The 15,879-nt window shown below is 43.4% G+C and overlaps 1 protein-coding gene and 1 long non-coding RNA gene across 4 annotated transcripts in view; one reads left to right on the forward strand and one right to left on the reverse strand.

The window, feature by feature from the left end:
* The window catches only part of LOC139553288 (coiled-coil domain-containing protein 85C-A-like), a 55,118-nt gene extending 41,271 nt beyond the window's left edge, over nt 1-13,847 (reverse strand). Inside the window, exon 1 of one of the 3 annotated variants that reach the window (XM_071365465.1) lies at nt 12,167-13,847. In XM_071365465.1, the coding sequence (XP_071221566.1) occupies nt 12,167-12,878 (712 nt within the window). In that variant the 5' untranslated portion in view covers nt 12,879-13,847. The remainder of the gene's footprint in view (nt 1-12,166) is intronic. The other 2 variants (XM_071365464.1, XM_071365463.1) reach the window with 2 other exon arrangements.
* Nucleotides 5,199-7,228, forward strand: LOC139553289 (uncharacterized). Its single transcript, XR_011670629.1, has 2 exons — nt 5,199-5,706; nt 6,142-7,228. It is a non-coding gene; the product is annotated as an uncharacterized lncRNA (long non-coding RNA).
* Nucleotides 13,848-15,879: the final 2,032 nt, after the last annotated feature.

The raw sequence follows: 15,879 nt of genomic DNA on the forward strand, positions 1-15,879 counted from the left end.
AGATAGACAGTAGGAGTTTGAGGAAATAGAGACAGGGGGTTCCTGATCCTTTCTGCCATTTGCACGTCTCGGTAAGTCTCACATTGAAGGAAATTACCCCACAGCCAAGTGGCTTTTCTCTGATCCTTGATCAACACTTCTATTCTGAGACCCTTTATGAATACAGATCCTGATGATCTATCACTGTCTCACCGAGCCTGCCCAAGTCTCAGTGTCTCGTCTGGGTCCACAAGACGCCGACTAAAGGCAAAACCACCCCAGTAATCTGCAACCCAAGCCTCCAGCCTCCCCGTTGGCTCTCACTCCATGTCCATCTGTCCAACCCAGACCTTCCACATGCAGACACTGTGGGCTGAGACCAGCGTGTGTGTGTGTGTGTGTGTGTGTGTGTGTGTGTGTGTCCAATTACTGGCCAAGGGAAAACCATAGAGTGGCCCTCTACAATCAATCAGTCAATACACACCTTGTTTTCTCAATCTGCATGGTTTAAATTAAAGAGGTTACTCACCCTTCAGAGGGTAAACATCCTTACCCTGTCTTTCATTGGCTCATACATACCCACAAAGGTCTTCCTTATGCAGTGTCATTATCACAACAACAGAGACAAGCGCGTTCGCTTCTCTCCCTGGGCTATAAATCATTCTAAGCAGACGGAGCACTAGCCATGCTAGCAGTAACAATAACACATGCATACATGCACAGGGCCAAGAGGCAGTTCGTTCACATAAACAAGAAGTAGAATCTCAGGGGAGTCGAACTGAAACCGATCCATTCATCCATCCATTCATCCATCCATTCACTGGGACGGGAAACCCAAGCTCCTCCGTCAACAAATACACAGCCTTCCTCAATGTAAACAAATTACCCCGCTTTGTCTGTGGAATAACAAGCTATATTTGGACCGGACAGCCAAATAACAGGCTTATCACACTTCAATTACCAAACTGAAGATAAACCAAATTAAACTTTTATTCAGATAGTCTTATATAGTAAATATATGTTGACAAATGTTGACAAACCTCCCCCCCCCCCCCATCTAGGTCCTCTGCCCCAGAAAATGTTCTGGACATTGTGTCTTTCAATTGTTTACAAAACTCCAAGAGAACTCTATAACCATCTACGATGTGTATTTCTCCCTCTACAAGTGTTCACAAGGTTGTAGTCCCCAGTCTATTGTTAGTGGCTGTCTGAGCTGGGAATGGACAGGTCAATTACTGGGTGTTGTGGCAGTCAACACCAGACCAGCCAGGCTGTTTCTGCATCCCAAAAGGCACCCTAGTCCCTTTATATTGCACTATTTTTGACCAGGGCCCATATGGCTCTGGTCAAAAGCAGTGCACTATATAGGGAAGAAAGTGACATTTGGGATGGCCCACTCTGTATGTGTGTGAAGGGAGTGAAAACAGACAGTGTAACGAGGGCGCTGAGAGTCGGGAAGCAAGTTCAGGGAGTGAGTGTTTTAATATATAAAATAAACAATAACCACGAAACAAAACGCACCAACATGAAAGCAGAGCCAATAAGACCTGAGGAAAGAACCAAGGGGAGTGACAGATATAGGGAAGATAATCAAGAAAGTGATGGAGTCCAGGTGAGTGTCATGAGGCGCTGGGGCGCGAAACGATGGTGACAGGTAATAATCAGCAGCCTGATGACCTAGAGGCCGGAGAGGGAGTAGACATGCCAGACAGATAGATTATTGTGTTCTTTATACGGCGAGGTCTGAACAGCAGGGAGTCAGCTGGAACTCTGAGAACCTCGGACTCAGTGAAAAAAAAATGAAAAAACACTGAGGTAAAGCATGGCTACAATAAGACATGGTTGGTTGACTCCTACTCTTCACTGTGTGTCTCTTCAACTAGAGCTTGTGAGGGTCTGCTGGTCTACAGTGTGTTACAGTGAAAGAAAGATCATGTTTTTAAAAATGTTTCTTTCCATCAACTTCTTCCCGTGCACATAGCAGCAATTATGGACACCTAGGACACGCATACTGTACCTGTAGATATAGATCGGTGTACCCACATTGCTACATTCAGGAAAACCAGCTCACAACCTCAGCAGTTCTGATTAATTTATTCCGGAATCAGAATTCCGGGAAAACAACATCTGCTTTTGGTTTGTTCCGTTGGTTCCAGAACGTTCCATAGATGTTTGGCAGCCGGATTAGCTTTGATCTCCGTCGCAGTTTTATGTTACTGCCCCAAAAACGCATGACTAAACAGGTAGTGACATGGTGTATTATACAACACAGACAGACATAGCTGTGACCTGGGTACAGATGACCTGGTGAGTATTGGGGCATAAATTATCCCAGTAGGCCATTCTCTCACTGAGGCATGGGGATTACATGGTCACACGAGATATATGGCTTCCTGAAAGAGGGACACGGGATTCAATGTGGGCATCCCAAATTACACCCTATTCCCTATATAGCGCACTACTTTTGACCAGAGCTGGATCACTATATAGGGAATAGGGTGCCGTTTGGGACGCAGACTATGACTCCTCTAGATCTCATGGGATCTTAAAGGATCCCAACAACCAGGAATGAGCAACATGACCAGCAAACACTCTAAAGACTTCATACTCATTTGAGATCTGTGCTCATACCTTTTGTGTGGAAATAATACATTGATGTCAACAGGAGATTTGAATGAAAATGTCAGTTATGTGCATGGTTCTTAAATAAAGATTCAGCCCGAAGACCCCAACTCCTGCACCAGTCAAAAGGCTGAGGAGCTAAGCCAAGCTAACAGTTTCCAGATCCTCAGCCTCTATAATAGTCATCTGGTTTAATGGCATGTTAGAAAATAGCTTGTCTGGAGATCGTCTTTCTAACCCCTCTAAGTGTGCCCTAACCCCTCTAAGTGTGCCCTAACCCCTCGTAAACAGGGATCAAGTGGTCGGCGGACTGGAGACCTGGACCTCTCTCTACCGCTGCCGGGGAATCCAGGAGATCCCATACACAGGGCTGACGGGGCGGCCCTGTCCCGAGGGGCAACCCGACTCTCTCTCTCCCTCTCTCTCTCTCTAGCCATGGGAAGTGGGGGCTGAAACATCATCTGAAAGTTGAAATAGGACCCAAACCCCAATATGACCCCAAATGGGATGGCAGATTGAGCACCATCCATCCCTAGGTTGGCTGGCTGGGAGGTCTGAATGTTCTCATTCCTAGCCACCTTTTTTCTGGAACGTTCTCCTGTTTGAAATGTTCATGCCTGTAACTGACGATTCATTCCACAATGACTTACAAGAAATTTGACTGTCGTACAACAATAACAGACACACCTTGGGCCTGCAGTGTGCACATAAACACAAACACACACACACACACACACACACACACACACACACACACACACACACACACACACACACACACACACACACACACACACACACACACACACACATCAAAGAGGGCCGCTACTGTTACAGCATTTTTTACACTAGGCTGGCTGGGTGGATAGTGCGACAGATTTGAAAAGCTTTTCATTTTATTGCTGTGTCTGGATGTGTATTGACTTTCCCACTAAGCCTAATCGCTGTGGGTTTTCGAGTTATTTACAGTGCTAAGTGCTAAGGTGGGCTAAGTGAGTCCTGAGAAAAACACACTCAAATTCAAAAAATCTATAATTCTGTTCAAAACCAATAATGACATGTACAGAAATAAATGTGTTAGATCAATCCACACATGCTGTATGTAAGTTCTGCGCACACGCACACGTACCCGCACACACAAACACACACACACACTATTTTGAGTCTGCCATGTTAATCAGTGTGACCATGTTCACCATGTTCTTATAGAGGATCACAATTCAACATCATGATGATTATCATTCGGCTGGACAACAAAATCTGATTTAGGATAAATACGTCTACTGTAGATGAGGCCCATAAATAGACATCCATCCACATATGTTTCATAGAAATCCAAAAATGGTTTATTCTAAAGGATTGACAGGATTAACAGTGCCATGCTTCACAAGAAAACATACACTAGGACTACAGTGTTTACTGTTGATAGTTCACGCCAGGCCTTGGTCAAACACATTATGTACGAGAAAGGATTTGAGGTGCCATGGATTAAACCCTCTCTTTCTCCATCCCAGCCAGCCAGAGATAGACAGTCACCACTCAGGCCTGAGTTACATCCAAGCCCCTCTCAGTCAGGCCTTTTGTTCTCTCTCTCTCTCTCTCTCTCTGCCTCTCTCTCTCTCTCTCTCTCTCTGCCTCTCTCTCTCTCTCTCTCTGCCTCTCTCTCTCTCTGCCCCTCTCTCTCTCTCTCTGCCTCTCTCTCTCTCTCTCTGCCCCTCTCTCTCTCTCTCTCTCTCTCTCTGCCCCTCTCTCTCTCCCTCTCTATCTCTGCCTCTCTCTCTGCCTCTCTCTCTGCCTCTCTCTCTGCCTCGCTCGCTCCCTCTCGATTTTGCAGCGTCCAGGCTGTGGGAACCAAAGTAAGGGTGGGGGGAGAAGGGGAGGGGCACTGAGTGCAACAGGCAGAGAAAGGGGGTTCAGGGTTCGGACGGAGAGTGAGAACAAGTGCAACAGGAAGAGTGAGGAAAAGTAAAAGAGAAAAAGAGGGGGTGAGAGAGCGGGAGTGAGAGCCTGACAGGGAGTGAGAAGAAGCGCAACAGGGGAAGAGCGAGAGAAGAGAGAGAGAGAATAAATGACAGTAAATAAGTGAGTGAGCGAGTGAAAGAAAGAAAGAAAGACCCATTGATCAAAGTTTGGGGGTGGTGGTGGAGGAGGAGGAGGGCAGCTGGGAAGCAGGACACAGAAACTGAACACAACAGAGACGGCTGAACAAAGACCTCCACAGCCCCATACGGCCCCATCCACAGAACTATACACACAGCACCACCCACAGCCCCCAATCCCGGCTCTACACTACCTGATCAAACACTGTCATCATCCAGGGAGTGAGCCAAGGCCCGAGACAGGGTAAAACCAAACACACACAGAGCCGTACCACAGAGCGCACAGCTCTGCACCGCAAACTATTTAGACTGTCTAATCACCTCAAAGCGGTGTGATGTACACAGAGTTATCCAGTTATCCATTAGTTGGACCGCACCCCTTCCTGACGACGGGCATTCTTCTTAAGTTTATTATTCCTGATTATAATTATGAAATTATTTAAAAAACTTGTAAATAACCTAAAATAAGTGTGTATATACCGTATAGCATCAATAGAACAAAAAAAGTGGATGAAGTGAAATTCCCATACTGTTGAGGCAACAAAAAAGAGCAAGATGGTGGGAGAAAGAACCCCTTTCAGAGAGAACCTTGTTCAGTCTCACATGAGAACTACAGTAAGCTTTTAGCCCAGTGGTATACTTAAATAAACATAGAAGCAGTGTCCTTGCTGATTGACTAGCACCTACAGTAGATTGTAAATAGCAAGCTATCTGCTTAAGTTCTCGAGATAATCGATCTCTGTCAAGGGAGGAGCTGGTTTTTACATATTGTGTATATTTATTCATTCTGAACACTGTTTGTTGGAAATATCAATTCTTGCAATTTTTTGGCAGAAAACATACTTTTATGTTCGCTAGCTGGACAGGCAAACACAACTTGTGTACTATCCATGGTACTATCTCTGTTGATCACGTCTGCCAATCACGTTATCCGTATCTAAGGTAGTAGACAGCTGGTGACAGCTCGAGAGAGAGATCCCCGTCTGACAATCTGCTATTAGGGCAAGTATTATTTTATTTTTTGTCATCGAACTATTAAGTTATATTAACGTGATACCATCAATGCAAGCTGTGAAACAACTCCCAACTTAGAACGCAGCAACCTTAGTAATGTAGCTAGCTTCTAGTTAGCTAGCTAGATAACAACAAGTTGATGTGTTACTAGCTAGCAGGAGCAGATAGCGCTTTATCGTTAGCTAGCATGTCTTTCCAGGACAAGGAGCGTTTTTAGCTAGCAGTTTATTCCAAGTCATAATTTAAAACTACAAAAATCTATACGACAGGTAGTGTAAAACTAATATAGTCATCAAGGTAGGACCCACTAATTTCATTCATACTGACGAAATGCCACATAATCCAGCTCACAAACTACATTATTGTGCTGTGATGATTTATTGTATTCATTCTTGTCTCTCACTTTTGTCTCACATGATCTAGTCAGCTCTCCTGTGTCCTGCTCCCAGAGATCAACCAAGTGCTATTCACCAAGCATGGGCTGATTCACTCACCTGTGAGGAGAACCATCCTACTGCAGTTTGAACTAGCCCTGCCGTCACTATTCAGACATTAAGACAACATATGCATTTGCCTGTTTTCTTTGTGGGTTTTGTCTGACACAGTCTCATGCATTTTAGAGTTGAAGAACACCAACTACAGATACACATGCATGTTTGAGCATGTTGAAGACTAAATTCAATGTAGAATCAGTTTAACAGGTGGCAAACAGATTAATTGACTCTTGTAACATGCAGTGGTGATAATTATATTGTCCCCATCAGGAGCCCAGGTGTTTGCCATAGATGGTAGAGTTCTCATCTCTGGACCACACAAGCTTTAGATTGCATTATGCTAAGGCTTTTGTTTCTCTCTACATCGGTCAGCTACATTGGTGACCAGGGTGGGATCCTTTCGATACGCCTATGGGGCCTGGGCACACAAATGCTCCTAGAGAGAATACTGAAGCATTCGTTGATGCTAGTTGTATAGTCTCCATCAGAGGCCCGGGCTTTTGGCATCGATGGTAAAGCTCTCATTTCTGGACTGTAACATTGTAAGATTGTGCCCTCCATGGCACTTGATATACATGTATTGGTAAGTTACACTAGATTTAGATACTTCAAATACTGCCTGAGACACCTTTGCTATTTGTTTCCATACAAATTAAATGGTGAAACACCATTTGTGACGGTGTTCTTTGTTCGAATGTATTTGCATGAAACGTACATTGTGGAAAACATGCCAGTGTCACCTAGTGTTGATTTTTCAGTGTGACATTTCTAGTGTTGATTCAGGTGTTAAGTGAACTCTGTAAGTGTAAAATGAACATGGATTGGTGCAAAAGAACCCTAGTGTTGGTGTTAGTAACCAGTGTTAAACCTAAACCACGCCCATCACTATTTCCCTGCATACTCTATTTCAGGTTGATTTGTGGTTCTTGTTTGTTTCAATATCTCTGTTTTTACGTGTACATTGATTGATTATTTCATATTATGCTACTCACATATAAAAAACTGATTTTTCTAAACTAATTCAATTTGTTACTTGGACTTATTGCACCCGTTACTGAAATGGTTGTTCCAATTTAGATCGTTTTGGTAAACTCCTGTTTTAGACTTCCCCGCCAGGCAGTCATTCTGAATACAAATTGTGAGTGAATAAACATTTTAAATGTTGGCTAGCCAACTCTGGCTGGATCCCAATAGGAATTACACATCACTTTTCAAGCCAGCATAATGTGACTTGCAGGTAAACCTAGGATCTCAAAATAAGGCCTTATTAAATAATTGTATTGTGTTGAATAATTACATTTTAATGAGAGCTATTTGTTTAGGATCTCACTTGGAGAAGGCCACAAGACAACAACAAAAAAGACTGCAACCACTCTACAATTCACCAGAAAGGCAATGCACTCTGGGAAATACAAAAATAAGGCTTTACACTCAGCGGCGTGTTCATTTAACACTGATAAGTGTGGATCTGTATAGACACAGGACCATAGTTCTGGCTATTTTTTACATCTTAGAAGCAGGCCATTGGCTGCCTTCATCACAAGGGGTATCTACAGGAGTTCTGATTGGTTCCAAGTTTATACAGTTTGCAAATTTGCCTGAGCAGACAGTGTTGAAATATACTTTTTCTGAGAAAAGGTGCATGAATTAAAGGTGCAACAAATTTGACAATAAACATAAGAATATTTCATTGTCATATACAAAAAGATGTACTCCTCCCTCGACTGATCAGCTTCACTGTTTTCAGCGTCTGCCCAGAGACCTTCATTTAACTAGGTAAGTCAGTTAAGAACAAATTCTTATGTACAATGACAGCCTAGGAACAGTGGGTTAACTGCCTTTTTCAGCAGCAGAATGACAGATTTGTACCTTGCCAGCTCAGGGATTCGAACTAGCAACCTTTCGGTTAGAGGCCCAACGCTCTAACCACTAGGCTGCCTGCCACACCTATATGATGAACTCACAAAAGTATATACACACAAACACAAACGGCGTGCCAGATAAGTGGGATGTACAGTATATCACAGACACATTCACAACTATAAGAGGACCGGCTGCGACTTTAAGATGATAATGGTGTATATCACACACACACAGCTGTGAGAAAGCTTCCGTTGCCCGGGCCTTTTCCTCTGATGCAGCGGTGGAATTAATCTTGGGAATTTACAGTCAGGACTAATCTCAACAAGTGGGCTCTCTCATCTTACATATCCCCACGCACACACACGCAAACAAGAGAGGCTAAAACTGCAACTGAAACAGCCCTCCCACATGGTCCGGCTAGTAAATAAAAGCAGCGGGTAAAACTGACAGCGACACAGTAGCACCTCCTTCCCCTCAGCCTCAGTGGCTGATTTAATAGGCCAGAGAGCACAGGGAACCAATAAACAGGCTATAACTCTTTGATTGACAGCCACAGGCCATCCCACAAGGACCTCTGCATCACGGAGAGAGAATGCTGGAGGTGAAGCATCAGCCTTGGTCGGGATAGAAGGTCAACAACATATGAGTGACAAGGACTGACTGACTCTTGACCAGCAGAGAAAGAAAACAATTAGGTTATTACAAGTTATGACATGGTTAAATAACATCTAACCATGTAATAACGCAATAATAACTAGGTAAATAGCTTAGTTGAACATTAAATGTTAATTACTGTCTATACATGTTTGACAGGTAGGACAAGCCAGTGCTGAACCATACCAAATAGGTTTTGGCTCTGTGACAATGAACCAATCAGAATTCACCAGCCAGCCAGGAGCTGAGCAGCTTGTGCCAAAACCAGGCCACATTATTATTCACACAACAGTGGCACTATGATCAATACAGTTTGTCCATCAGAGTATTCAATAGCAAAGGCCCCTGCGGGACTGTATGCCCACACTAACAATTGCTTTGCCATAGCGACCACCAGCCATTTCACACATTAGATGCGTCCCAAATGGCACCCTATTCTCGATGGGAACAGGTTGCCGTTTTGGACACATTGGGCTCTGGGCAAAAGTAGTGCACTGTGTAGGGAATAGGGTGCTTTTTGGGACGCGACACATTGATTAGCCTTAACCGCATGGACAAAAGAGCCACACATAAGGGCATACTGCTTCAGTATTGTCTGTACTGTAGCTGTATTGATGTGATGCATTGTCCAGCCAACTGTCCTCACTGTAGCATATGAGTTTATCATCTGGTGAAAAGGGGGGTTTGAGGGAGTAGGGACTCGGGAGTAGGAGTATTGGACAGATAGGATAGAGGTAGTTTAGGACGAGGGAGTGGAAGGTGAGTGGATAGTGATAAGTGCATATCTAAGATAAGATAAAGACTTTAGCTGGTTGATAGGAAGGATCTATTAGTAGACTGGGTCATTTCAACTCTTCAACAAAGAGCTAGATTTCTATGAAGTTAAACAGGCCTTGTCTAAAAGTTGAACACAGTTTGACTGCTATGAGGCCTGGCCTGGGTCCTACTTAAAATGTCAGCAGATGGACAGTTTGCAGAGCTCAGTCAGTGGGTTCTGTATTGATTTGAACAAGGTGACTTACTGAGGCGACTTAGCACCTTGCCCTGCTGCTCGCTGTGAGGAGGGCGTTAGTTAGAGTGCGTCCCAAGTGACACCTTATTCTATATAGTGCATTACATTTGATCAGAGCCTTATGGATCCTGGTCAAATGTAGTGCACTATGAAGGGAATAGGGCGCCATTTGGGACACAAACGTAGTTAAATAATCCTCATTAGGTCTGCCAGGCAGCACAGAGTTGAGGTAATTAGAGACGCCATCTGTCCAGGACAAGGACCGTTACCGTCAACACTGTCACCATCAACACTTTCAACAGGACGGTGGCCATCTTAGTCTCGAGGAACCAAACACCATGTCTGTGTCCCTGATGGATACGTTTGTGACACCATCTGTGACTCCTCTCAGTAACACCATCACGTGACCCCTTAACCACAAAAGTCAATTGACAAAAACAATCAACAAAGTCCATATGGATACACTATGAAGTGTAGCTTCAGTGTAACTACCCGTTTCATTATGAAACGATCTTCTTCAAATATGTATGATATATTGCAGGCATTAGTGTTTTATTGTATGTTTCCTGGTACCCGCTCACTACTTAGCTAGCACACATGTGTTCAAAGTTTGTGTCTTCTGCTTATCTCTCTCTAGTGTGTAGGGCCCTCCAGACTGAAAAAGAGAGACACCAGTGTGTGTGTGTGTGTATCTGGTAACCCACAGTACAGGAGAACTGCTGTGCTGGCATTTCACACCGTGACCATGTGTTTAATGGTTCCCCTACAAACCGGAGAGCAAACATCCCCTCGAGCCGTGCAGCGAGGGGTGTGTGTGTGTGTGTGTGTGTGTGTGTGTGTGTGTGTGTGTGTGTGTGTGTGTGTGTGTGTGTGTGTGTGTGTGTGTGTGTGTGTGTGTGTGTGTGTGTGTGTGTGTGTGTGTGTGTGTGTGTGTGTGTGTGTGTGTGTGTGTGTGTGTGTGTGTGTGTGTGTGTGTGTGACACCTCTAAACCAACTCTGCAGAGGTTCCTGAACCTGAACCATCATCCACCTATCCATCAACATCCATCACGTTCAACACACTCTCAAACACTCTTGTGAATACTAGCTGCAACTATTAAAGTGATGCTCCAGAGCTTTTATATCATTTCAGCCAGTAGTTTTGAAAGTAGTGCTTACAAGCCAAAACGGGTCTTCGAAAATTGTGCACAATTGTGTACTACGTGATTGTGATATGTTAAGTCCTGCAAAAAAATATATAGATATAATTTAAATTTTTAGTGCAATTCGGATGATATGTTACGAATTCCAATTAATACAATATGTAACGAATTTGTAAGTGCTTAAGATCCCGGAATTCATCTTTAACTTCTTCTAGTGAGTAAAATGATATAGGAACCTCAATAATACCCATTTTATTTCCTCTCTCTACTAATCATGACTGCCTTCCATCAAATCTTGTCAAGCATTTTCCTTGAAGTACCTCCATGGACAGGATGTGTGGAAAGGTGTGAGAATGAGGAAATTGACCGGAATTACCCACATCCACATACTTTCACATCCCTTATCTACCACTCATCACTAACAGCACTGTAAAATTCCTCTGGACCCGGTCAGACCAGTGTTATTACTATGTAACAGGGCATGACAGGCAGGCCTAGTTAACTTTTCAAGGAGATGTTTAAGTATAGTATACTAGCTGACAAAACAGACAAATAAGCATCTTACACATTTCACATTAGGTTGCACTGCACATGAGTGTCTTGTGACAGAGGACACAGGGCAAAATTTGGTTCTAGGTGCCTGCCGAGATTAGATTGAAATGCTGAGCGCAATCAAAGGCGGGGTTGGACATTGTTTTAAAGACTTTTCAGGTTTTGTGGAGTTTTCTGACTCACAGGCCAGAAGGTCATACATGGCCTGGGCGTGTCCCTGGCCTGACTCCTTTCTGAAAGGACTGTTTTTATCATGTCTCTGGAACACAGATGTCAGACAGGTGTGAGTGAAGGGCATCACTATGACAAGTGGGGTGGTAAAATTATATTCCCTAATCCCTATATAGTGCACTACAAGGCTCTGGTCAAAAGTAGCCCTAACGTATCGTTTTTGGATAGGGCTTCAATTCACACCTCCAAGTAACTTGTGTTCTTGGCTATAGACATATTAAACTCTCATTCACTTTCTCTACTCACACACCCAGCTAGGGTAGATTCCTAATGGCTCATGTCTCATATGTAGGCTATACATTCAGCAAATATATCATCTCAACCATTTATGCATGTTAGGCCTATAACAAACTAAAGATGTAGCCTATAAAATGAAGATCCTCATCATCATCAATATTAAGGGGAACATTTGGGGATCTTGTGGCACTCTGTAGATAGAATCACCCACAGATATCCTAGAATTCATAGGATCCTATATGTACATTCATTATTCTATGGACTCACCATTCAGTCCATTAGGGATGCGCAGGTGGATGTGTGACGCCAGCGATAGGTCGTCCATAGACTTCCGCAGGGATGCTATTTTCCCCTCGTTTGGCTTGTGTATGTGGTTGTTGTGGTGGTCAGGACTACCGGCGCTGCCGGTGCTGGAGGTACTGCTCCCGTCCCCGACGTCCCTAACGGTTCCCGTGCCCCCGTTCAGGTTGGTCAGGCTGGACTGGGAATCTATAGAGCTCCGTGACCCGGCTCCGTTCCTCTCTTCATCCAGCATCAGAATGATCTCTTTCAGTTCCAGGTTCTCCCGCATCACAGAGTCCTGGTTGGCTTCCAGATCCTTCAGCTTCTGATGGTACACCCCGAAATCCTTCCACATCGATCCGGCGGTGTAGCGGCCGAAGCGTTGCCACTCCCGGGACAGCTTCTTGCCCTTCTGCCGGTCGTCGTCCAGGAAACAGCAGAGCTCCCGGAGCTCGTGGTTATCATCCTGAAGCTTCTGGTTGATCTCTTTGAGGCTGCGGATCTCGTGGAGATGGACCTGTAGTCTCCGGTTCACATCTTTCATCATGTTCCCGTGCTCCACCATTAAGTACATTTTCTCGTTATCCGTTTTCCGTAGCCTCCTGATCAGCTCGTCTTTGCCGAGCCTAGAGAGCTCCTCGCCGGAGAGCTTGCTCAAGTCATCCCGCAACGGTCCGCCCGGGGCATTTTTGGCCATGTTCCCCTCCTGATGTTGCGCTATATGGGTGAGTTCGATGGTAGCTTACAGTGTCCGAATCTATAGGATGTCTAACCGAGCCTCAACGGTGACTTTGTAAAAGAAAATCAAATCCATGATAGACGAAATTATTCCAATGCGACATAAAGGGTAAAGATTAATTCAACACTGGGCAGGAATGTGGAGCCTAATAAAATCGCATTGGAGCTAAGCAGGTGACCCAAATTGGCAGGCAGGCAACAGAACCGTGGATAATCCCCTTGTAAAATTCAGCAAAATCGCAAAAAGCAGTTTTTCGTTTTCATCCCGGTAACTCCTCTCTGAGACGCCTTACTCGCTTTTACGCACTGGACAGACGCGGAGAGAGGCGGTCTTCTTGGACACCGGATTCACCAACCACAGACTGGGAAGGATCTCCCACAGCCTCGCTGATCGTCAACAAGCACTGCGTAAATCCGTGGTGTCAGAGGTCGTGTGTGTCCACAGCACAGGCTTGCTTTCAGCCAGGCAATATTCAAAAGAAAGTTCCAGAAATGTTCCAATTAGGCAACCCCGCGGACGAGCTCGGATATAAATTCCTAATTTTCAAGTAAGCCGAAAGTGCACTATATGGATACATTATAGTATTCTCATTAAATGTTGTCCTCCATCATGGCAGTCAGGTTGGAATCTGATGGATTAAACTCGCCCTCTCCTCTCCTCATCCTGTGGCAGCTTCGAGTTTAACGCCTCAATCACACCGAGAGTGATTTGCATTTTGGTACACCAGAGGGACATTCATTTCCAATGGAAGGCTGCGTTTTCCTTACAGCATTGCGTTGCAGAGGCAGTTGCAGTGCGTTCTGTGTGGTGAACACATTACGCTTACCAATCAAACACACCGACAGCGTAATTGCGCCAAATAGTACGCAGCATCATCTGGATATGTGTGCAACAACAGTTCAACATTCACCTTCTGCTACCGTTTCTGTCAAGCCGTCTACTCATACAGTTTGACTCATATGTTCGATAAATCCTATTTATGCACCTCACTGAACGCACTGCAACTGTCTCTGCAACGCAATGCTGCAAGGCAAACGCAGCATTTCATTGGAAATGAATGTAATTTTGGTGTCCCAAAATGCAATTTTGCTGTCGGTGTGTTCTAAGTGTTAGATTTATCAAATGTATGTGACAAACTGTATGCATAGACGGCTTGACAGAAATGGTAGCAAAAGGTGAATGTTGAATTTTTCTTGCACACATCTAGATGACGCTGAGTACTATTTTGCGCAAGGACACTATCATTAAATACACTCTTATTAATTCATTTTTTTAAATATAAATGTGGTAATGTGTTATTATGTTCCACATGAATGGAAATAATAGATATGTCTAATTCCACACAACAAAAATAAAAGTCTTCGTTCTTTGACAGAACAATTTTTTTCTATAATTATTTGTTTTTGGTCTAGATATTCCTAGGAATGTCGTTGTTTCTGCATTGCATGACGGTGGTTTGCAACAATATATCCTATAACACCTCGATCACACCATGTAACGATTCTCGTTGGTGGAAGGAGAGGAGGACCAAAATGCAGCGTGGTAAGTGTTCGTCATATTTTAATTTCAAACTGAACACTACACAAAATATCAACGATAAGAAAAACGAAACAGTTCTGTAAGGTGAACAGACACTAGACAGAAAATAAACACCCACAACCCATAGTGGGAAAACAGGCTACTTAAATATGATTCTCAATCAGAGACAACGAACGACAGCTGCCTCTGATTGAGAACCATATCAGGACAGACATAGAAATACAACAACATAGAAAACAGAACATAGACTACCCACCCAAACCAACCTAACACAAAGACATAAAAAGAAACTAAGGTCAGAACGTGACACACCAACAGTATATTTGCACAAAATGGTACGCAGCATCATCTGGATGTGTGTGCAACAAAAGTTCAACATTCACCTTCTGCTACCATTTCTGTCAAGCAGTCTATGCATACAGTTTGACCCATATGTTTTGTTTTATTTACTTAAAAAATATATATGTTTTGGCCTAAAGTGAATATTCTGGCCACCTCTCTTTTTCAAATTATAGATCTGTGGAAATTCGCCATATATCTAATCACATATAATTTTATCAGTAAGGAGAAGTCTTTTGATTGGTATAGCTTAGTTGATGACAATAATTATTGTTGTATTTTCTCACAAGACTCCAATTACACTCAAATTAATGATATAATATAACATTTCACTTCTTTACATCAAGTTTCTCAGTATAACTTCAGATTATACTGTAGAAAAAGTCAAATTCATACTTTGGAATGCTAATATAAAATATATAAATTTTGTCAACTTTTTGTCAATTTTGTTTATTTTCCTCCAAATATCAGTTTCAAATCATTTTTTTTTTTTAATTGCCCTTCATTTTTACCATTGATGACAGTGTTACATTTAACCTTTCAGTCTGTTAGATTTAACCCTGCCTATGGGGTCAATTGTAACAGTTCACTTCCAACACTCTCGGTTAAATTGTAAACGACTGGTATGTCCTATGAAGCTAGCGACGTGTAGCTATTCGCTGGTGCAGGTGGGGACACTTCAGGCTGAGGAGTAAGACACATCCCCATGTGCTACACTTGTCCTGATTGTTATACAGTTGTCAGTGGGAGTTGCAATTCATTGGTTTTTATTTTAAAAACAGAATGCATCCCTAGCCAAAATGAAAAAATCTGCCATGCAATCTGCTCTTTCTCCATGATCAAACAACGGCTCCCTTGGCGGAGGTCACGTAAAATGCACATTTTACAAAAAACTGCAGATTGCGGCACCTAAAGAAAAGAACACAGTTACAGAGGACAAACATATGTGCAAGGTACGCATTAAAGAATGGACATTTTTACAAGTAACAACTGATATCAACTCGATGTCGGAGGTAGACTCCGCTAAAACTCATCGCAAATCAACTCCATTGAGATGTACTGTATACGGAGTTGAGTTTCC

This window comes from Salvelinus alpinus, chromosome 25 (genome assembly GCF_045679555.1).
Source record: "Salvelinus alpinus chromosome 25, SLU_Salpinus.1, whole genome shotgun sequence".
Taxonomy (NCBI): domain Eukaryota; kingdom Metazoa; phylum Chordata; class Actinopteri; order Salmoniformes; family Salmonidae; genus Salvelinus; species Salvelinus alpinus.